The 25020-nt window shown below is 35.8% G+C and overlaps 1 protein-coding gene across 6 annotated transcripts in view; it reads right to left on the bottom strand.

Annotated features, from left to right (window-relative positions):
* magi3a (membrane associated guanylate kinase, WW and PDZ domain containing 3a) overlaps positions 1–25020 on the bottom strand; it is a 186203-nt gene that overhangs the window by 41773 nt on the left and 119410 nt on the right. For all 6 annotated transcript variants that reach the window (XR_003935791.1, XR_003935792.1, XM_030138193.1 and 3 more), the window contains exons 2-3: positions 18466–18582; positions 9019–9138 (exon numbers count right to left, since the gene is read on the bottom strand). Coding sequence is in view for 4 of the 6 variants with exons in the window: in XM_030138193.1 (XP_029994053.1) it covers positions 9019–9138; positions 18466–18582 (237 nt within the window). In the remaining 2 variants the exon portion in view is untranslated. The remainder of the gene's footprint in view (positions 1–9018; positions 9139–18465; positions 18583–25020) is intronic.

Raw genomic sequence — 25020 nt, 5'->3', positions numbered from 1 at the left:
GATTGCAGATATTTCCAATAACTGTTCTTGTAATAAAGCTTTTGTTGCAGCTTTTCACAGTGTGACAGACGGGCTTTGTAACGCAAGGCCTTTTTTTGTTCGTCAGTCTGGGCCAACAGTTGCTTGGCACTGTCAGTAAACTACACAGACATTCACTCATATTACAAATGCACAGTTGTTTTTTCTGCCAGTAAGAGGTATTCTCATGTCACTGAAAACATTTTCCATCGCATTAGAAAGCTGCTGTGCCCTGAGTGATCTTCAGCTGAAAAGTGCTACACTAAGGCCATATGTGGGTATGAGTAATAATAATGAAAGTAAATGTCCATGTATGTGTGTAGATGTCAGTCCATCTGTTTGAGTCAGCAGCTGTCAGCATTGTTCATTTGCAGTTTGTGAAAATCCTAATAAAATTCAAGTGTGAAGGCATCTACAATCAAAAGTCATATCTCCAGTCAGATATACTGTCTCTAAGTCTCGGTCTACGCTTAAGCAACAAAAAAATCCATATGACGGAAGCTGGAAATGTGTAAGACCAAAAAAGAATCAAACAGTCATTTAACAAGGCAACATGGAACAGACACAAACAGAAATTGGAGACTTCCTATCAGTTGTGAAAGTTCGGGAAAAAAAGCTCTTAATGTTTTTTTATTATTTTTTTTTTTTTAGCTCAGCCTTCATGCCGCCCTCCCACAGCTCCCCTCCCACCTTCTCTCTGCGTTTATCCCCCCTGCCTCTTTGAACCTGGCAGCCACAGTCACAGACCTTCATTAATCATTGAGGATGGGCTCGCACTCTCTTGGGCAGTGCCCAGTCTGCTCAGGCCTCATCAGTGACTGCCAGTGCCCCAGGCGGGCAAAGCCCATCTTGCGCTCCAGCTTTGGCACAGAACTTGGGGCCTGTTTGGCATGGATGCCAACACTTCACAAGCCAACCTTGTCAACCCCGCATTCCTCTGCTCCGTGTGTGTGTGTGTGGAGTGCACCATTAACAACCCACTGTTAGCTGACCAGCCTTTATCATACATAGTTATCTAGTTCACGGTATGTTCATCTCCTCATTTTGCTAAATAACGCTAATAAATATGACAAAAAAGTACTATCTTGACTTCTATCCTCATTTCTTTTACTCAGCTGCTTTCATTGAAATGCTGCACCAACATTTATTCATTAATTTACCATTTCATTTTGTTCACTTATATGATCAGGGCAATAATGCTAATCCACCTCCCTATGTTATCAGTACTGCAGTACTTTTTAATTTTTTTGCCAGATCCTTGGAGTGGGCAGCAGTTGCTAAAACAACACCTTAGCACCGTTCCTCCTCTGTGACTCCTGGTACACTGTCCTCTTTTTATATAATCCACAGCATGCAGCTGTGCCTCAGAACATCATAAAGCCTATAATACCAAAAAAGGCCCTATTACAGAGCGGTTGAAGGCTATATGGTCCAGCAAAACAAGGGGACAGTAAACGGTCATTTATTTTCCTGTTACGGTTATGATTGTCAGGGGAATTGAATTTTATATTTTACACAAAAAGAGAGAATTTTATCTGTCCTCTCTGTCAAACTGTCCCTGGGCAGGCCTTTAACTACTGTACAGACTGTAAGTGTCTGCTACAATGACAATGTCATGGTGCTTGTCTATAAATCATGCCATTTTTTTTCTTTCTCCAAGTCTTCTATGGCTCATTCATGGAGAATAATTTAAAGAGTTGACCGCATCACTGACATACACTGCTATCTTATACCATCAAAATGAAATAAAGATAAAATTGATGGCAGACTTGTCGCATGGAAATGTTCTAGAGAATATCAGGGTATAATACAGTTCCACCTTAAGCAGAAATGCACACTTTTCTATAACTTACAACAGATCATATAAGGTAACTGATCATTGTAACTGCTGTAATAATAAGGAATTAACGTTAACAGATATAGAATTCAGGTCTTTGTATTTACTGCCAGTCCTACACTTTACTACCTGTTTCCCTTAAATTTCATTTCCTCCCATCTACCCCCCATCTCTATTATGAATGATTCATATTACTGGCTTTTGGGTATCGTCCACAGTGAGGGGTAGAAAATTGGACATGCCCTAATTCACATACATGCACACACTCCTGCACACATGCCAGTCTAATAGTTAAGATTTGCAGCTCAGCTTTAACAACAAGTATTACTCACACTCTGACACTTTCATCATTCTGTTAAACAAAATCTGGCAAAAGACTCTCTTTATTTTTATGCGGTTTGAACGTCTCCGTCCACAACATCTGAGTCGACTTTGTTGCCAAGACCTGCTTGGAATGCAAAGAGCGAGGCTGTTTGGACTCGGGAAATGCAATGAATTAATGGCGAGAGCTGATCTCATAAACACACACAATTTTCTTCTTTCTGCTTGATTAAGTATTTCCACAATACGGATCGTCTGAAATAACTTTGTGTTATTTGTGAGCGATATGACAACCAATCAGTGGGAAAAGTCACTGTCTCAGATATTGGCTCCAGCAGAGAAGTGTGTGTCAGTGAGTGTCATCCTTGGTTACAGCTTAGTCCTCCCTACATCAAGTCCCTGTTATTCACAGGTCTGGAGGATTAGTCACAGTAGTGAACATGGTTGCCCTGGTTGTTTCCATCCAGTGAGCCATATATATATACTGTAAGACCTCATTCAGACAAAGAACTATAGTGTGTACTAAGGAGTATGATACTGACACAAGTGGGGAGACAGAAATGAGTAACATCTGACTATAGAAAAGAATTTGGTGGGTAAGGAAAGTGATTTGTCTAGAGCAGGGGTGTCAAACTCATTTTAGTTCAGGGGCCACATTCAGCTAAATTTGATCTGAAGTGGGCCGAACCAGTAAAATAATAACATAATAATATATAAATAATGTCAACTCCAAACTTTTCTCTGTTTTAGAGCAAAAAAAGTAAATTTACATTATGAAAAGGTTAACATCTACAAACTATCCTTTCAAATGATGTAAATAACATGAACAAACTGAAAAAAAAAAGTAATTTTAACAATATTCTGCCTCAGTTTATCATTTACACATGCATATTATAACTTACAGATCATAGTGGATCTACAAATACACACAACATTTAGTCACAGGCAGAATCTTGTTAAAACTGTACTTACTTCTCTTAAGACATTTCAGGTTGTTCATATTTGTTCAGGTTATTCACATTTTTTGCGAAATTATACTGTGTAAATGTAAATATTTTCATGTATTTACACTAAAACAAAGAGAAAAATTTGGAGTTGTCATTATTTATATGTTATTATGATGGTATTTTACAGAATCCTGCCCACTTGAGATTGAATTAGTCTGAATGAGGAACCTGAACTAAAAGAATTGTTAATATCTTAGTGTAATTTTTGCATTTCACAAATTCATCCCAAGGGCTGGACTGGACCCTTTGGCGGGCCAGATTTGGCCCCCGGGCCGCATGTTTGACATCTGTGGTCTAGAGTCTCTGGAAATGAAATTTAGTTATGTCACAAAAGGAAATTCTTTTCATTGCAAGGCGGTGGAGAAACAATAAAAGCGCAATAAAGTAATAAATAGAAGGTCTGACCAAAGGGAAGGATGTAACATTCTTTAAGCAAATTTCCACAGTGGTCGCTTAAAAATACAAAATTTAAAAGCAAAAAATATCTGTAGGAATACAGCTGTAGTGAAAGACTTCCTCGCCATGGGTAGCGCAACGATAACATGGTAAATTCCTGTTTGTGCCTAAGAGGTTTTCAGCCGTTTATCTCGTAAGGTCAGATCAGAAGTCTGGACATTAATAATTAACTTTCCGAGGACTTCTGAATGGGAACTTTCAATACACCTACGGTTGTGTTACATTAGGTAAGGGAAGGCAAAGTAAATCCATTATTCATCCTATTGACTAGTTCATAGGTTCGGGGTTGAAGGGTTCGTCTCTCAGGACCTTATATGGGACAGAGAACTCTTACACAGCCGAAACATTTCCAATATTGCGTGTAAAGAATCTAGGTGAAGCTCTTTTCAGCTACAACAGTCACCTGGGGATAAATTATCTCCAGTTTCTTCACATTTACAGAGACAGGTTGACGACATGGCCGGTGCATTGACTAAACTGGTGCACAGTTCAGCAAATTCACAGCAGAGCTAATAACCAGGGCATCATGGGAAGAATTCATCCCCAGCTCAAGTCCCCAGGGTGGGCTGACATGCACTGATAAGACAACGCTTTGGTTCTTTGTTCACTACTTATTCTTTGGGCTGTATTTTTCCTCTGTGTCTTATACTTTTATAGAGTTAACTTTGTTCTACCCTGGACATTAAAAATTCTGGCATTGTAATTAACCAAAAAAGAAAAAAAAAAAAGAGATGGAATTTCTTTCAATAGCAGCACAATAACTTTCTTTTTCACAAAATTTATCAGTGAATTACTGTTTAAAGTCTTAAATAGAGCAAATCATTTTGCCTAATAAAAGGCTGAAGTTAACGTTACAATATTAGACACTGGATGTTGGACCTAAAAATATAACCTATTTTTTTCAGTAATACAGACAATTTACAATTTTAAGAGATTTTAAGACTATTCAGACATAAACAGAAGAGAAAATTTGATTCAAAATACTTGTCTGGTATTAAAAATATCCACCATTTATGACTGAAAAAACACATTAAATACACAAATAAGAATAAACCAATTAATGTTTGCATCTTTGTGGGTGGGGGTTAATTTGTCTTGTTATTGTGGATATTTATTTATTTATTTATTTATTTGGGGTTTGTTTTGTCAGTTTTTTTGGTTGTCTCAAGTTGATTTTGTGATTGTTGTTTTTGTTTGTTTGTACTCATTAAGAGTATGTGTCTTGGTTTTGCGGACTGAAAATGTTTAAATAAAATCATAAAAAAAAAAGAATAAACCAATTAATAAACACAATTAATACAGTGTCGCCCATAAAGTTGGAATAAAATATTTTTCCTCTTCTCATGAAACAATGTGCAAGAACTAAGGAAGTAAACACTTTAAAAACACATGGTTAAAAAAGGTCTTCAGAGGAATAATCTAAATGTTTGCCCATTTTTCACTATTTGAAGTAAAAACTATGAAACTCTCGTCCCCCACAGAGGACAAAAACACATTGCAGGGTCTCAAGAGGATGCAAAACAAAACAAAGCAAAACATTATATTCTATTAAAATTAAATAAATAAGCCTGATGGTCAACCAATATGGGCTTTTTACAGGTTGATGACATTTATTTAGAGAAGAAAGCAGCCAGTGGCCAATATACAGTGTAATAAAGACATTGTGTTGTAATTTATTTGGATTTATTTGGATTGTATAAAATGAAAAAATAATTAAATGATAAAAGAGACACAAAATCACGTTACTGAAATGAATGTTAATTTAATACTATTATGTCCCCATTTAAAAATAAGGAGCAGTAATATCACTCCACAGCACCTGCAACGAGGATTCATTATCTTTGTTTACTGACCTTATGAAATTAAATGAAATTGGCTGACCAATTAATCAGATGATCAACAATTCTGACCAATTCTGTTAGGTGACATTAACCTTTTCATGCATACTAGTCACTACAGTGGACAGCTATTCTACAGCTGTTCTCTTGTATATTCATTTTTAATTTTTTTTTTTTTTTTTTTTTTTTACACATATCATTATTAAAGTTTTAAGACCCTACGTATCTTTTCTGACATGAATTGGTAACCTCGTGTAGATCTCCCCTGAGCATAAACCCCCAGAATCACAACCCCTCCCCCCCCCCCATAGTTTTCACACAATTTATCAGTAAATACATGTTTCATTGCTTCAAAAATTAAACACATGGTGTCCAGCTGATTATTATTATTATTATTATTATATTTAATTTTTTTACTTTTTATTTATTTTATCTGTTTATTTATTTTTTTATTTTTTTATAGGAATTTTTTCAATCACATTGTTTTTTTTTCATGTTTAAAGAGAAATGAAAACACTCAAGGAAAAAATCTTGATTAAGGTTCTCATAATTCGTGCATGAAAGGGTTAAATTCATATCAAATAAATTTCCTTATGAAGATTTCCTCATATTTAAGGTGCACTATTGGAAAGATATTGCAGAGGTATGTATAATTGAACATTTTTCAATCACTTACATCAGCGGTTCCCAACCTTTTTTGGCTCGTGACCCCAATTTAACACAAATTTCTGGCGACCCCAGACATTCACAGTGAAGACTTTGGTAACACTTTATAATAAGTACACACTATGAGGCATTAGTTAAGCATTAACAAATACTGAATTCGTTATTTCTAAAGCATATTTCCGACATGAATACTCATTAGTATATGGTTTATAAGCACAGTTATAAATGTTTTACTCATCATTCATAATCCTAATCATTCATCATTCAGTCATGCAGTTTGTTTAATAATCCCATGTGCTGTGTCTTTCCTTTGTTAGAATAACTGAGACTTTTGTGAGTCTTTAGGCATTGCCAACCTTTAAATCTCATTTGTAAATGCTTTATATGGCACAGATACGCCACACTTTAGATGAGGTCACAGCATATACTTAATTAATGAGTAGTAAGTGCTTTATAACTACCTGAAATAATGAATTTCTTTATTAATAACTGTTTATAAGACTATCTATAAGACTATCTATTGGAAAAGAAATGTGTGAGTTAGTATAAAATCCCTACTAACATATTCACTAACCATTAGTACATGTCTGAATAGTGTATGTGCGAGCATAAATGCACGTCATAACTGGTTTGTAAGTGATGCAATCCAAATTTTTGAATGCTGAATCCATAATTCATAAAGTATGAAAATACAGTCATTCAGCACAATGTACATGAGCTGATGAATGATGAGTAAAACATTTATGACTGTGCTTATAAACCATATACTAATGAGTATTCATGTCAGAAATATGCTTTATAAATGATGAATTCAGTATTTGTTAATGCTTAACTAATGCTTCATAGTGTGTACTTATTATAAAGTGTTACCAAGACTTTTTTTTTGGTTTCTTTTGCTAAAGCTAATTTGTTTTTGATCAAGCAATAGTTTGCTATACTATGTTGCAAATAAACATTACTCTTTTTCCCACCCCTTTTCGGGCATGTAAATGGAACTATTGTGCTGTTCTTCTGTCTAAGATTGTTATGATTGTTGATATTTGTGTTATTATTTATGCTTGCTTGTTTGTATTTATGTTAAATTGCATTGCATGTCCGAAATTAATTACTAAATCAAATCAAGTCAATCAAATCATTTAGATGACATTTAGTCTATATGATGTATATTATTACGGACGAGGCAGAAAAGCCAGGTGTACATTACTGCACAAAGTGAGAATTTTATTTTCATTCACCACACCAACTGACGATAAATTCACCTACAATGTAACAGGAGTACTGATTGTTGAATAGAGCGTTTATGTCAGTGGTTCTCAACCTTTTTTGGCTCATGACCACATTTTAACATCACAAATTTCTAGCGACCCCAGACATTCGTTTTTGTTTTTGATCATGTAATAGTTTGCTATACTATGTTGCAAATAAATGTTAATTTTAGATGACATTTAGTCTATATAATGTATATTATTGTGGACGCAGGCAGAAAAGCCAGGTGTAGATTACTGCACAAAATGAGAATTTTATTTTCCTTGGTCAGGATATGTACAGTCAGTCCAGCTTGGATTTACAAGGCTGACAATTAATACTGAACAAACAAGAACTCAAACTATGAATTATGAGGGAGCTGCAGCATCTGAAACCAACCACAATGAACATTTGAAAGATAAACAGTACCACAGTGCTTCAGTTTCAGCTTCAGAGTTTGTCATGTCTTTTATGGATTGGGATTGTCTCTCTCAACTCACCATATATTTTTTATTAGTAACTTTTTATTTTTATTTTTATCAATTAAAAGAAAATGGGGCGGCCATGGCTCAGTTGGTAGAGCGGGTTGTCCAATAACCGAAGGGTTGGTGGTTCGAATCCCACTCTGTCCTAGTCAGTCCGTTGTGTCCTTGGGCAAGACACTAAACCCTCTTTGCCTCCAGTGCCACTCACACTGGTGTATGAATGTTTGGTGGTGGTCAGAGGGGCCGTAGGTGCAAAATGGCAACCACGCTTCTGTCAGTCTGCCCCAGGGCAGCTGTGGCTACAGATGTAGTTTACCACCACCAGAGGGAGAATGTGAGAGCGAATGAATAATGGGTCAATAATGTAAAGTGCTTTGGGTGTCTAGAAAGGCGCTATATAAATCCAATCCATTATTATTATTATTATTAAAATGCTGGCGACTCCATTTGAATTCCAGGCAACCCCACGTAGGGTCCCGACAAAGGTTATAATAGTTTTGGATTTTTCATTATAGTTTAGTTTTATTTAGTTTTAACTTTTTTTAATTCTCTAATTCAGTTAGTTTCAATTAGTTTTTAGAGCAGGTTTGCTAGTTTTTATTAGTTCAAATTTTTTTCTATATGCTTAGTTTTAGTTTAGTTTTAGTTTCGTCAAATCTTTTTTTATCTTCCTCGCTGTTATATTCCTATAAATCCCAGACAGGACTCTGCTGGTTTCTCCCAACATTAGTCTCCATGTTTCCAGGTCGAGTGGGGATGAGAAGACCACTCTAAACCACAAGTGATAAGAAGTGACGGACCGAAGTGTCGTATTATGGTGCCACCAGCTAAAATTGCTAGAGGAAAATAAATCAATTTCATATCAATCCAACATCGACAAAGACGAAAACTAAAGGAATTTTATCCATAATTTTTGTATGTTTTAGTTTTATAAGCACACAATACAGTTTCAGTTAGTCATCGTTTTTTCTTTTAATTATAGTTTTTATTTATTTCAGTTAACGAAAATGTTTTTTCAATTCTAGTTTTCGTCATTTCGTTAACGATAATAACCTTGGTCCTGATCCCACGGTTGAAAAACACTACATCGTCCTCAGTCTCTTTTTGAACTTTTCACTCATAGGTTTTTGGTGTTTGCTACTGACCATCATAGGTGCCGCTCTCCAACAGCAGCCCGCTTTCTTCCAGCTCCCGGAACTCCCCCACACTGATGAAATTATAGTCGACTCCAGGAACCTCCCCCTCTCTGGGCTGCCGAGTGGTACCTGCCAACAACAACGCAGTTTATAAAAGAGGGAACATCCAACACACTGGAATTTGCCATTCACTAACATAGGGACACATATACACACACACACACACATATAGAGAAAGAGAGAGAGAGAGATGGAAGTGACACTGTATTCAACATACCCACAGGGATGTGAGTCAAGTCCAAATACAGCACTCATGGGAGAATCTGTGTCTACATCATGAATAGTCAACAGAGCTGGGACCACAAAGCTATGAATTCATTATTCAAAAATAAAACAGTAAAAGATATTCCCTCACACAGGAGTACAGCTGTCAGAACACAGAGGATGTCTAAGTGATGATAATGATAATCACCAAGAATTTAATTGCACACTTTGCCTTTGACTTTTGTGTGCAGACCCACCACATTTATTAACAACTTAATTCAGTTGGTACAATAAATAACAAGAAATGGATAAGAGGGCTTTGGTTCGACGCACGCTACAACATTTAATGTCAAAATCTAACTTAAGTGATGACTTACTGCATATTTTCATTAGATTTTTTAGAACCACTGTGCATTTAAAAAGCAATTTCTCCTTAAAAGCCCACGCCTAACTTGATTTTCACAGTAAAAAAATAATGGAACAGAAAGACTGAAGATAAATATACAGAAGTGACTTGTGAGCATAATGTTTAATTTAAAATACAATATTCTCTTATGGCATTTTCTGGGCCAGTTTACAATAAACTAAAGACCGAATTTATGAAACGACAGAATAAAACGGTCGAGTAGAATCATGTACCGACTGCAGTTTTATTTTTCCTATCATCGAGGCAGATCCACAGAATGTTTTCCTATGGCATTACAGGCTTACTGGTTGTTTCCAGCTTTTGGAAACATTTTTTCATGCTCATAAAGTCGTGACTTGTTTTTGAGTGTATTTTTCCCCGAGGCCTGTGGTGACCGGTCAAGGGCAGATATGATCGTCAATCATTTTTGTCTATTTTTGTTCGTCATCAAAGTCACTGCTGTTCTACAAATAAAGCTCTACATCAGTGGTTCCCAACCATTTTTGGCTCCTGACCCCATTTTTAACATCACACATTTCTGGTGATCCCAGACATTCAAAACAGAGACTTTTTTTTTTTACTAAAATTAATTTGTTTCTGCTCATGTAATAGTTTGCTACACTATGTTGCAAATAAACATTAATTTTAGACAACATTTAGACTATATAATGTGATTTTTTTTAGTAAGTTTTAATTTTTTATTTATTTTTTTAAAAGAAATTATTTCAGGCAACCCCAGACATTCAAAACGGAGACATTTTATTTGCTAAAATTAATTTGTTTTTGATCATGTAATACTTGGCTATAATCTGTTGCAAGTAAACATTAATTTTAGGCAACATTTAGGCTATATAATGTACATTTTTATTAGTAAGTTTTAATTTTTTATCAATTACTAGAAATTTCATTTGAATTCCAGACAACCCCACGTGGGGTCCCGACCCCAAGGTTGAAAATCACTGCTCTACATCTTATTTCAGCTATAAAGTTTTGGTCATTAAGTAATAAACTTCTATAACAGCTACAACTACTCTACTCTAAAAAAAATAAATAAATAAATAAGTGTCACGCTTTTCTTTGCTACAGGCTGTAATCTGTGAGACTTGAAAACATTTTGTTATAAAAATGATTTTACGGTCCCCAACATGCCGACTCCACTTACCATCATCTTAGATGTAATCAGAGCTTTTACAATACCTCAGTTGAACTGTGCCACTGTGTGACTGAGCAGCAGGCACATGGGATTTTAACTGAGTTTAATACAGTACAAAAACTATCCTCATTTTTCATTTTGTTTCTATGTCAACATCCATCCTGACTGCAGTATGAGCCATCAAATCTGAAATAGCTTAGTCTGTTGTAAAAACAATCTGTTATTCTGCCAGACAGAGCAATCAGAGGAGACCAGCGAAGCCACAAAAGAAGGAAATATGATCTTGTTTTTTAAATGAGGAGAAGTGAAAAATTATTTCAATTTTTTTTTATTGTTATTCAGTTACTTGAAGATTTTCAAACAACTTGGATCTGTTTTCCCATCCTGACGGTACCACACATCACCACGCTCATTTGGAATTCCACGTTTATTTATCATGTGTCTAAAGAATGCATTTTAAAACAGAAGAGGGTCAACAGATGGAGAAGGAAAACTACATGCCGTTGCCAGACAGTGAATTCATAAACTGAAGCATCTCTCTCCAGCTAAACAGATATGAGGGGTAGTATGATTACACCCCGGCTAAAGATAGACAGAGCAGATAGAATGCTGAGACTTTTGTTACTAGAAATCAAACCGTTATCTGTGAAAGAGTGCCGGGATGAGCAGCTTTGAAGGGAAGACAAGAGGAAATATGCCACCAATTCTCACTGAAAAAGAGCATGCTCCTTTTAACTTCCGTCTTTTGTACGTCTCTTCACACACCCTCTTCATGTGCGTTTGAAGAGATGTTTAACAACCTCTTGAAAACAATGCAGAACAATAATACTGAAGGAAAAACAATGTTAACAAAAAAAAAAACTCAAAAAAACAGTAAGAAGGAGCAAAGGCATTTTTTTTGTGGCCTATCAAAAAAAATATAGTTATTTGTTCTTAGCTGTGAACTACATGGGTATGTTTACCACCTAACAAGCTGCCCACCCACTCAATGTGGCTTCAATACTAACTGAAGCTCAAATTGTAGCTGCATTCATGCAACTGACACACAGCACAAAACTAAGAGTAGAAGATTTTCACTTATTTTTCTATTTGGACCATCTTTTAGTCCAAATGGGAATTTCTCAAATCCATCCTAGTTTGTTTGCACCTGAACCCAAGTCCAAATATAAAAGTTAAAAACGCAAACAACAGCAAGGTGTCTCTGTTTACTAGGTTTTTACAGACAGACAGACAGACAGACAGACAGACAGACAGACAGACAGATAGACAGACAGACAGACAGATAGATAGATAGATAGATAGATAGATAGATAGATAGATAGATAGATAGATAGATAGATAGATAGATAGATAGATAGATAGATAGATAGATAGATAGATAGATAGATAGATAGATAGATAGATAGATAGATAGATAGATAGATCAAAACAATAGTAAAAAACACTTTAAATTTCCATAAGTATATTCAGCATTTTTGACTTTTGGCCAGAGATGGAGTTCATACTAAGTATTCTTAACTTTGGGTCCATTATTGTTTAAACACCAAGAAACATTTCAGTCTGTTTGAACTGTGTTCAAATGCTAAACTGTTACAGAAGATGCCACTCAGCAAAGTCAATCTGAGATTCATTGAAGTTCTATCTTAGATAGATTAGACACAGATTTCCCCCAAAAAAGCAAACTCAACCTCAAACTCTATTCTCTTATACAGTTGTGGAAAAAATTATTAGACTGCTCTTGTTTTCTTCAATTTCTTGTTCATTTTGCAATGGATGGATGGATGGATGGATGGATGGATGGATGGATGGATGGATGGATGGATGGATGGATGGATGGATGGATGGATGGATGGATGGATGGATGGATGGATGGATGGATGGATGGATAGATAGATAGATAGATAGATAGATAGATAGATAGATAGATAGATAGATAGATAGATAGATAGATAGATAGATAGATAGATAGATAGATAGATAGATAGATAGATAGATAGATAGATAGATAGACAGACAGACAGATAGATAGAAAATAAGTAGGCAAGAGAAATTCCAGAATTAAAAAGACACTCCAATATATGGAAATAAATCAACCAAAAAAGAAAACAAATGTCACACAAATGTACATCTATTTCATTGTAGCTCTTTAATACTACTTTATGTCTGAAAGGGGGTAGGAAGAAGCCAAGCTTACATTGTCCCACCCCAATTTTACATGACTTGGCTAATCAGATCATGTATACAGTCTATAACAAAGAATAGGTCAGTCATTAAAGTACTGAAAAAGAGAACAAATGATCACATACCATCAGTAACTATTACTGTTGTACTCATGGCCATTGTTACTATACAGTCATGGAAAAAAATTATTAGACCATCAAAAGTCATCAAAAACAATGGTTATGCAATCAACTAACTCCTGTGTGTGTCATGTGACTAAAACAGACAGAAAAGAAAACATGGAATGCCTAAAAGCACTGTTTTTGTCAGTACAATGCCACAGCTATTGATGTAAGAACTGAAGTCATTTTGGTTATTATCAAGAAAACATGGAAAATGGCTAGATATCAGCTCTGAAATTAAACTCTTATGAGCTATTTTTATTGTTATCATTATATTTGTCCAAACAAACGTAGCTTTAGTTGTACCAGGCATTAAAATGAATAAGAAATTGAAGAAAACAGCAGGTGGTCTAATAATTTTTTCAGCAACTGTATTTCTGGAAAAAAGGTTTTTATACATCTTTTTTAAAATTTGTGATGTCTTCACACTGTTTGATATTTAATTCTAATCCATTCCACAACATGAAATGCACATCTTTTTAAGATTTGTTCAAGCAAAACGTTTCATATTTAGTTTCTGTCTGCTGTCATAACCACCTTTTCTATCTGTGAATAATTTCTGTGTGTTACTTGGAAGTCATCTATTTCTGCTTTGTATAATATTTGTGCTGTTTTAATTTCCACCAAATCGTTTAATTTGAGTGCATGTGAGAGTAAGAATAGTTTAACGGTATGTTCCAGATAACCTGTCTCATTTATTATCGGCATCGTACTCTTATGAAGTGAGCGTCATCTAAAATATCATGTGAAAGCTCCCAACATCGCAACCTATTTTTAAGACAGGATCTTCCTTTGTGTTTATTCAAATTAAGAAACAATACTGCCTAGTAGGCAAGATTAATACTGTTTCAAAGAACGTTGATCTGAGCTATCACCCACATCAATTCAGCGGCGTGGAGAGATTATATCGCACTGTCTCACAAAAACAGGATCAATTTATTTCTTAAGGCTAAATGGCTTGAATTAATAACATTTATAAACTGCTGTGGATAAATACCATCTTTATCTAAAATATATTCTTTCTGTTACACTGTAAATTTAATTTGAATCTGTAGGCACATTTTCATCTAATTTCTATTTACCTTATTCTCTCTATAGTCAGACAATGTCGCTTTTAAAAGAAAATATGATGAGCAACTCCAATTTAGCTCTATTCTGTCTTTTCTTTCACTGGCTTGAACACTTAAAAGGAGTCCTCTTCAATCTTTCTAAAAAAAAAAAAAAAGCAAATGCTAGGTTTGAAAACCTAGGACAATATCCTTCTTCTTTTTTTTTTTTATCTTTCGACTAGACCTGTGGAGCTGATTTCTTTACCACGACGAATATTAATACCCAAGGAAGCAGTGAAGCAGTCAGGGGAGGGGTTGGGGTCAGGATTCAGCCAAACTTCATGGATTACATGGCACCTCAGACGCCTCGGCACAGACTCGAGCCCCTGCCATCTTTTGTGGGAGGCAGGAGAGACATTTAATGAAGCTCACCATGTGCAGTGGAAGGTGGAAGGAGGAAGTCATGCCTCTCTCACTCAGAGATGCTACTCAGGCTTCTGTAATGAGCACAGACATCAGGCTGTAGTGGATCCTTGTGAGGTCATCGCGCCTCACTGTGCTATGATAACCCACTGGCAGAGGCTTGCATGAGCAAATACGACAGGGGACATATGCTCATGTACTGAATCCAGGCTCCAGTGGCTCACATGTCATATGTCTCATACAAGTTTCATAGTACCTTCAATGTAAAAAAGGTAAACTGACTTGAATTTGGAATATTTATTTTGAAAGATAATTTTCTAGATTTATTTACTTATTGAGACTTAATCTTGTTAAGATAATTTGACTTGTTCCAACAATAACACTGGTCAACAACAAATTTATTGTTTAAGTTTTTTGAGCTGATTTAGGATCATTTTGGTGTGCTGAATCCAAAAATCACATTAATTTTGCTCAATCAGGTCAACTTTCTGAACTATGCTACATATTGGCTTTTTAACATTTTTGCTTACATTTATGGGCATTTTCACATCATATGATACAAAATTCTTTCATATTTCTTGCAATAAACGAGCTCTGAAGATTTTACTTTTGCCAATTTATGATTAATGTTTTTTTTAATATTACAGATGAATGAAATGGCTTCGACTAGAAGATCTTGCAAAACTAAGCCTGACGTATTCTGCTACATTGGCGGTGAATACACCATTGTACCTAACAGGTACAAAGGTGAAATGATTTTTTTTCTCTCAAAGCCTATTTTGGGTGAGAACTATATTAAAAAATCAACTGATAAAGTCACAAAAACGTAATCAATTTTGTGAGAAGATCAAATTTTTCAAAATCAAATTAGCAAAAAAACCTGACCTGATTGAGAAAAACAGATGTCATTTTTGGATTTAGCGGTGCAAAATGGTCCTAATTCAGTTGAAAAAACCTAGACAACTTGCAAAAAACATTTTTTTGTAACCCAGTGTTATCATCTTAGATAATGCAACTGATTTTAAGCAGTATTATAACAAAACAAGCTACACTGTTGGGAGATGAGTATGGCAGACCGAAGCCACTTTTACACAGACATCCCAGAAAAAAGGAGAGATGGTGATCCCACCTTTTTTCCACCACTGACTGATTTCCACAGCCAAGCCAAAGGAGTAACAGAGGTGAAACAGGCTGGACTTTTACACAGCGGACCTGTGCTCTGGAATCAAAGGGGCGGTGACGCAGTGAAGTGTGACTTATCACTTCCACGTCGGAATACCCCGAACATAACGGTGTTGCTAACCTCTCCAGAGTCGGTCTTTCACCGTTCCATAAATGTTAGCATGGATAGAGTCCTCCACCCAAAGTGACAACAGCTCGTGGATCTTAATGTCTCCCCAGTTCGACATCTTTGTGGTCATGTTGATATATTTGTTTACAGTACACGACCTGTGCTCATTTTTAAATACCCCTGCCACAGGGGTCGCACATGCAATACTTCATCAAAACCTTGGTTGTGGAATGAGAGGTGTTCCATTTGCATAGCGTTCTGGAATCATGAGTCCACCTTTATCACGGCTCTACAGTGTTTCCTATGAAATTGAGCTGTTGGTGCACAGGTGAGCGTTTTGGTGGGTTGGGGGGTGGCATGGGGGCCGGCAAGGTTCGGCCGGTTTCCCTCCTAATTGTAATACTATGGGGGTAAGGAGCGGTGCAGTTCGTGCCGGCCATGGAAGTGGAAATGAAACTTAATGCTCATTTATCTTTTCCTTACCTCCTGAAGCTTCGCAAACTTTCATTTGAGGAGGCAGGATGTTTTTCCTGGACTATTATATATTATACATATGACAAGGGGTGTGTATCGGCAAGAATCTGGCAATACGATACAACTCACAAAACTAGGATCACAATACGATATATCATGATACTGTTAAAAAGGTAATTTTTTTGTTTCTTTCTTTTTTTAAATTATTATTTCCTTGTAGAATTGAATTACACCAGAAATCTGCACAAATACTAAACACATTTTTATTTGATCAGAACAAGATCTAATGCTATATCGCAAAATGTTCCTGTGTTCAAACTTAAATTTTAAATTCTGTTTTACAGACGTAACAGTTTAAGATCCAGTTCAAATGTTCATATTCTATTCGTTCAGAACTAACATCAGAACATTATTTTTGTGCAATCCCAACAAATGAACTAACATTATTTAATAAAAGAGTGTTAAATAATAATAAATAAAATGTAAACAAAAGCAAAAAAGAACCTCCATAATATCTGCATCTGAATAAATACCTAAAAATATCGATACGGTACTTGTTAATATCGATACAGTGTTGTGAAATGAAGTATTGCGATATATTGCAGAACCGATATTTTCTAACACCCCTACATATGACAATAAGTTTAATGCGACAGTGATGATTTTTTTCTACGAAATGTATGGTGTGGCGGTAATGATTCTGCTGAAACCTTACCAGGGGAAATGCTGCTCTGTTACTACCTCCAGAGGCATTACAGAGCCACGATAAAGGTGGGACCATCATAGATAAAACAAAACAAAAAATAAAATCTTACTATGAAGACTTGAAACAAGTAGATTCTGCTTAAAATAGGAATTTTTGCATTCTATAATCCTTAATTAATATTTTCTTATTTTAAGAAAACTTAATAAGTGCAACTTTCTTACTTCACTTCACTTTTTACTTGAAACAAGACATTTTAACCCAATACTGAGTTTAATTTTCTTATTTTTGTACAGGCCCTTTACTGCAAGCGACGTCAGACATACCAGACTGAGCTGTGATCAATTTACTTGAGCTTTCATGCAGCATATGCTCACACAGTTACAGCTAATCTATGGGCAGATTCATTCATTAAGATAAAAAGAGTCATGCTGATTATTCAATAAATCATTTATGCTTTACTTTAAAGACATTACTTTGGAATAACTTTCCACCCATGGAAAATGTCAAAAATGAGAGCTCTGGAAGTACTAAGTGAAAGTTACACTGATCACGAATAAATGTGGAGCAGTGATAAGTGGCAAAAATGGTTTTTAACTCAGCTGTGCGGCCCAGAGAATTGCAGCTGCTCTTTCATTTACGCCTGTTGGCCTTGTTGTCCATTTTAAAATCACTTGGGTATAAAAAAAAAGGACTGTTCTGTCCCGGTTATTTATTCTTCTACTTTAAAAGGGGCAGTGGAGCAGACTCACAAAGACAAAAAAAAAAAAAAAAAAAAAATCCCAGGTATAGAAAAGCAAAGAAAGCAGAAAAAAGACTGCAGTCATTGTATATGCATTGACGTCTATGTCCATATTGTCTTTCTTAATTAAATTCTGTACTCTTCCTATTCATGCTCATTTTTTTTCCTAAATTCAGCATAAAAACCCTGAATGTGTGACATTCCTCTGAATTCCTTTTGTACAAGCCCTGAAGTCTTAGCATATTTTATACATGGCAGATTATGTTCCCCTTTTATGTCAAAATGTACCCATGGTTTCCTTCTAAAATCAGTGTTACATTGAGACTTAGACTGTTCTTTTTACGATATTATTATACAAATACAGTACGTTAAGCTTATGAAAGACACTGCAATATTTTACACCTCAAAAAGGATCAATTGTTTTGTTTCAGCTTTATCTTATAATAGAGAGCAAAAATGACGAAAAGGTGTCATGCAGAAGAAATTACTTAAGGGGAATTTTTAAAAGCTAAATTTAACGAACCAGACTTCAGAGATGAAAAAGGGCAAGAAGAAGAACTCTGACAGAGAGAGGAGACGTTATTTCCCAAGGCTGTCGAAGCTACTCACAGGGAATTGTGCGAAGATACAGGTTGTCCCGGATCACCTGCTGGAGCTTGTGGTCCAGCGAGCCTTTCTGAAACTGCAGACTGAGGTAGTGACGCAAATCAGTATTCAGCACCTTACCTGGAAGAAAGCAACAAGAAATATGTGTCACTGCAACAATCAAAACAAACAGGAAGGAATATACAACATATTAACTTCCAAAACACCTCATCCGATAATTCGATTTACAGATAATTAAAAAGAAAATGCAGTTCATAATAGGCAATATCCCAGTGAGGTAAACAATAAACACTACAAGCCCTAAATCAAAAATGACCTCGTCCCGACAGATATTACTTGTACCTGAGAAGACCAGTGGCACGACAGACATGGAGATTAAATGTTAAACAATACAGCTTGACACATTTAACCCTTAGGGGTCCACGGTCACGGCCCCGAGACTGAATCATATGACATTTTCAACATGTCGTAGCGTCAAAAGTCGGTCACGTAGACCACTGGGGGCAATTGCGTTTGAAAGAGCACACTTGAAACACTCACACTTTTTATTTTGATGTCGATAGAACAAATAAAACCAAAGGTACGGTGTTTTGAAACCAGAGCAAACAAACGTGAGTAAAAGCATGAAAATGAGGTGGGGGGGCTTTTATTTCGTACCGTATCTTTGTCATTTTTTCTCTTTTTTCAAAACGGAAAAACTGGCTGAATCTGCGGATTCTAATCCACAGACTGCATTAGCATTACAGGTAAGGGTAGTAATGACCCCCACCTGAACCGGATGTGGAAACTGAGAAAATCTGAGAAAACGCTTATGTAAAGATATGCTTTTATGTCACATATTTCAGTATAGGGTTAATTTATTACAATTTAAATTTTATATACCTAATATTTGGAACAGATATTCACTTTTAAAGTCTTTGAAAAGGTTCATTAAGAATCTTTGTGTTATTTATGCAATAAATTATATAAATTTTTCAAATCGGATTTTATATTTTTTGTGTGTTTTTTGGCCTTTGATGTTGATATAGTAGGTTAAAGTGAAAAAATAACACTGGTCCACAACAAATTTATTGTTTAAGTTTTTTGAGCTGATTTAGGATCATTTTGGTGTGCTGAATCCAAAAATCCCATTAATTTTGCTCAATCAGGTCAACTTTCTCAACTATGCTACTTATTGGCTTTTTAACATTTTTGCTTACATTTATAGGCATTTTCACATCATATGATACAAAATTCTTTCATATTTCTTGCAATAAACGAGTTCTGAAGATTTTACTTTTGCCAATTTATGATTAATGGTTTTTTTAATACTACAGGTGAATGAAATGGCTTTGACTAGAAGATCTTGCAAAAATAAGCCTGACGTATTCTGCTACATCTGCGGTGAATATGAAATATGAATATATGTATGTATGTAATATGAATATGAAATGATTTATTTTTCTCTTAAAACCTATTTTGGGTGAGAACTATATAAAAAATCAACTGATAAAGTCACAAAAATGTAATCAATTTTGTGAGAAGATCAAATTTTTCAAAATCAAATTAGCAAAAAAACCTGACCTGATTGAGAAAAACAGATGTCATTTTTAGATTTAGCGGTGCAAAATGGTCCTAATTCAGTTGAAAAAACCTAGACAACTTGCAAAAAACATTTTTTTGTAACCCAGTGTAATAGATGAGATAGATGAAGTTGTGCTGAAAAAAACAGATACAAAACATTGGTTAGGAGTCTTTATGGCAGGAGTAATTTTATCTCTCGCAGGTTTTATTTTTGTTCCACTACTGTTAAGAATAAATTGTTCATATCTTTTTGCTCGAATATTTATCTCTGCTACTTATAGGTTAATTTTAAACGTTGTACTGCTCACTCAGTCAGAGCTGCTTTTAACAATGCATTCCATATTATACATGATTTTTATCGTAGCTGTAATGCTACTGGTATGTTCTGTTTTAATAATGTTCCCTCTTATTATGAGATGTTATGGAAAGCAATTTTGAATTTTATACTGTGTTTAAGTCACTCTAGAAATGTTGTGATTTTTACAATTGTTAACCCTGACTTTTACGCTGATTCTACACTTGTTAAATACTGGCACCAACATCTTTATGCCTGTTATTGAAGACAGGGTGTGTGCATGCGTGTTGTTTTTATATTTATAACCCTTTTTATTATTATTTTTTTAATGTTTATTATATTCTATGGACTGTAACTATTTACATGTCTGATACAAATAAATAAATGGAGAAAAAAAATTGGTATAATAAACATTTCTTCATATAGAATATAAAGGCAAAATCAAAAGTACTCAAAAACAGCCAAAATAGACTCAGACTCCTAAGGGTTACTTAAAAATGAAGACACATGTGTTGCAAAGAACAGGACTACAGCCTTAGAACTGTTGTATATTGGGTGCAAATAATAGCTGAGTCTGAGGAAGTTGGAGGGCTGCACAGTGCACTTCAACTAGAGGAAAATGTCCCATTCTCCTCAGAGCGACAGAATGTCAGGGAGTGGAAAAAGAGAGATAAAGAAATAAAGAGGAAATAGAGAGGAAAATTCCCTTGTGCCTGTTACAGTAGTTCTCTTCCTCTGTTAGACTCCTGCTGAGTGTAGAGAAGGAGCCCCTTCCACTGAAAGGGACACTTCAGACTTGCTTTGAAAACGGTTTCAGTTACACTCCGGGCACTAATAACACGCCTTTTTTTTACTCAAAGCTGCCAAACAGAGGGATACACAATTAACCTTATCCAGACAAGTGATCTGGTGCAGTCTACACAGAACATTTGATCGCAGTTGTTTTGACAGTTGTCGCAGTTGAAACAACACCTGCAATGAGCTCATCGAATTCCATTTTTTGTGTTTTACATCTGCTCTTTTCACCGTTGGTCTCAAACACATCACCGCTAGGACAGAACACGGTTACGTTCTTCAGAATCAGAATCAGAATTTATTTATTTGTCATTGCACAGCAGTGCGAGATTAAAAGCTAACCTTAAAGCGCAATCTTTTTCAATTCAATCATTTATCTGCATTGGTTATTTATTGTTGACTATTATTAGTAGTTGCTTTCAGTGACCTTGTATTTGTGCACTGATTTATTTATGTTTGTCACATTGCACTTTGGATGTGGGCTGATGTCTGTGGTAAGCTGCAAATGAATTGCCCGTATGGGATAAATAAAGTTTTCTGAATCTGATTCTGAATCACATAAAACAATAGAAGTAACCATGAGCAATTAAAATGCAACCACATAAAACAATAACAGTCACAACAGACAATACAGTAACAATAAACAATTTGATTAAAGTGACAGTGCAAGCGTGTGATGGTGAATAAATAGCAATAAATAGAAGTCTGTATGTAATGAGTAAAATCAATTCTTATTTGCCATGGAACTCAATTTGAATTAATGATATTCTTGTGGTTCCAACACGTTCTATACATGAAATCACCTGGTATTACAAAAATGTGGTCGTTAAAATTAAGTTACAATTAAATGGACGCTTTGGTAATATTGTTGGCCATTGGCAAACGTTCCTGCCGTTTGCCAAAGTCGCTGATGTAAGCGTGAAGATCCTGCAGATCTTCTCCACTCCAGACAATGTTGACAAATCGAAGTGGAGCACGAGCCAAGCGGTGAGTAATGCCATACAGCCTCCAAAACAGATCTGCGCTAAGTAGTGGGCTACAGAAAGCAACATCAGTCAGTGAGATAATACACCTCTCTTAGCAAGACACCTACAGAGATTGTAAACACATGATTTTTCCCATTGTGAGCGTAATTCTGCTGTTGGGTAATCTTCTAATGAATATTCTATGGTGGTACACACATTTATGCCAAACACTTCTTATTTTCTCTGCTTCAGTGATGAACAAGACATAAAAAAATGTTCAAAGTATTTTTCTTTTTTTACATCTGTTTAAATCTATTCACCAATACATGCAAAAAGACACACACACACACAAAATGTTCAAACTAGTAGAAATTGGCAAAGAGAGATAAGATAAAAAAATAATCAAACTGCATTGTTACAAAGACATATATTCCCACAGTGAAAGTAATGAATTTTTAAAGTGAGATACATCCTACGCATCCCACACTCTACCAGATTTCTAGCCTCAAAGTTAAACAGTATTTTTTTGACACTCATTTTCAGCAGGAAGGACTGAAAGATAGACTTGTCTGCTGGAGGAAAAACATTGGCTACCTAATTCAGAAATATTGTAAATTAAATGAAGTTCACTTATTCATCCCCTAAAGGGAAAAAAAATGCTTCCAGTGGAAGTGCGGTTCAGCAGCAGAGCCGGTTCTTTCCCCTTCACATTATAAAAGTGGTGATAAGAGAATGTTGAGTTCCTAAAATATACTGAGGATATTTACCGAATGTTCATAAGTACTCTATACTTAAGGTTTTTCCTCTGCAAGCACCCCAATGAGATAATAAATTGCATGCATTCTGGAATGTGAAGACACTAAAGCGTGTTTCTGCTATTATCGTAGAGTAGAAACAGTCATATAGCTGCAGCATGACAAATGAACAACGGAGTTTAAGGGCCAAGAGAAGCCCTGCTCTCCATTATGTAACTGTATAGACTTTTTACTGGCACAATGAATGTGTGGAATTTAGGTCAAAGAAACAAAAGCTGGGTCTGGCTACACATTGCACTTTAAAAGCCACAAGCTTGTGGTTCATGTTCCCAGAAACATTGAGACATGAAAACACCAAATTGCAATAGACACAAACAGTCCACTGTACAGTTCTGTGATCCCACGTTAAAGTGGATGGGAGTGATTCTGCCTCCGACAAGGCTTTCATCCTGCTTGGGAACTGGGTTTCACAAGCTATGTTATTTTTTTCACACAGTGCCTTAAGAGTTCAGCCGGATTCAGTACGCGTAATAGATGGGACTAATTGTTTCTACAGGAATCCTGTAAATAAGGGTAGATACACCGCTAGGTCAACAAAATCAATCTTTCTCTTTCTCTCTCCCATGTACACACAAACACATGCAAATCAAATCCCCAGCTCAGAGCAAACTCCCACTCAAGTGCTCCTAACAGGGCAGTCTTTGTGGCCCGCCTGTCAGGTTGTGTTAGCGAGCTGCATCATATCTCCAGAGAGAAAGACAGAAAAAGAGAGGGAGCGGCAATTCTCAGCTTCCCGCTAGGTTACAAGGCAGCGCATCACTGGCCTGCCAGGCTGGTAGTACGAGGCATGTGGGACACAATGGGAGCCTTTGTGCGTTGTCATCTGGCTATTAGACCCTCTCTCATATAGTGTGTGTACAGGGGGAGTTGGTGGGAAACAGAGGGGTGCAGTTCAAGGCTAAAGAATCATTAAAAGCAAAGGGAGGGGAGGGGAGAGGAGGGGGTGTGTTTACAAAGAGGACTGATGATGGTGCATGGGAACACACGTGGAAACTCACTCTGCGTATCCCTCCTCTGCTCTCTCATCATTATTCTATCACTCCATCTCTCTGACTGTGCATCTTTGCTTCCCTCGCTGTGAAGATTCATCAGCCGTGGCAGATCCCCATAGGGCTCCTCACACCTATGCTGGAGATCACTTTCCCAACAGCGATGGGCCTTCGCTGCCATCCTCCCTTCCCACTGCACTTAACCTTTTGTTTTCTCTCATGTAACATGTTTCTGCTTTCAAGTGATGTATGCATCGACCTCTTGCTGCCTCTGCTCTGTCTATTTTCTGCCAATATGAACAGACATGAAGAAAACAAATAAAAACTAAACCCCATTGCGGCTCGGGTAAATTAAATTAATTTTATTGGTTCGATTAAGGAAAGGAGAGGAGAGGATGTAAGATTAATAATAAAGGAGCTGCTAAATGAAAAGTATGGATTAGAACAGTGCAATACGATTGGTAGAAAAAGACCTATTGTTTCATATTGTACTCTGTCATTTTTATCAATATGTCTAAATACGCGTCATGTGGGTGCTTTGTATTATTCCACATAACATGGATACATGCGGGAAAGCAACAAAAAGAAACAGGAGAGTGACTCTGCAAGACTTAAAACATGTTAGATTAATAAAAAACGGCCAAAAATTTAATTTAACAGTCTTAAATTTACATTATACCAAATTTAATTCATCACCTTTCTTCTCATTTGTATTTGAGTTCAGTTATTGTCTTAAAGTACACATTTCTCACCACAAAACTTTCAATCTACCACTGAAACAAATATAGCCTCTATACTTTATACTTAGCTAAATATAAGTTAACGTAACTCACTCTTATAATCATGTTAATACATAAAACCTGCATCTGCACAGATGTACATACCATAATGTTTATGTATGATTGAATATTAAATTATAAATTTGCCAAAAACCTGTCTGATACACACCATGACGCATGAGACAGAAAAAAACACATAAAACATATTAATCAATTGTGAAAAGTAAGTTATGATTGTTCTAAATCTTGAATTTACTGAGGAATTAACTGCATTGTGATAAATAATGTTACCATGATATTAAATAATATACAGTACTGTAATAGTTTTGTTTTTTCAGCGGTGTAATGAGCATACAT

Source organism: Sphaeramia orbicularis, chromosome 7 (assembly GCF_902148855.1).
Source record: "Sphaeramia orbicularis chromosome 7, fSphaOr1.1, whole genome shotgun sequence".
Taxonomy (NCBI): Eukaryota; Metazoa; Chordata; class Actinopteri; order Kurtiformes; family Apogonidae; genus Sphaeramia; species Sphaeramia orbicularis.
The sequence above is the reverse complement of the archived record's forward strand: the minus strand, read 5'-3'. Positions and strand labels throughout refer to the sequence as shown.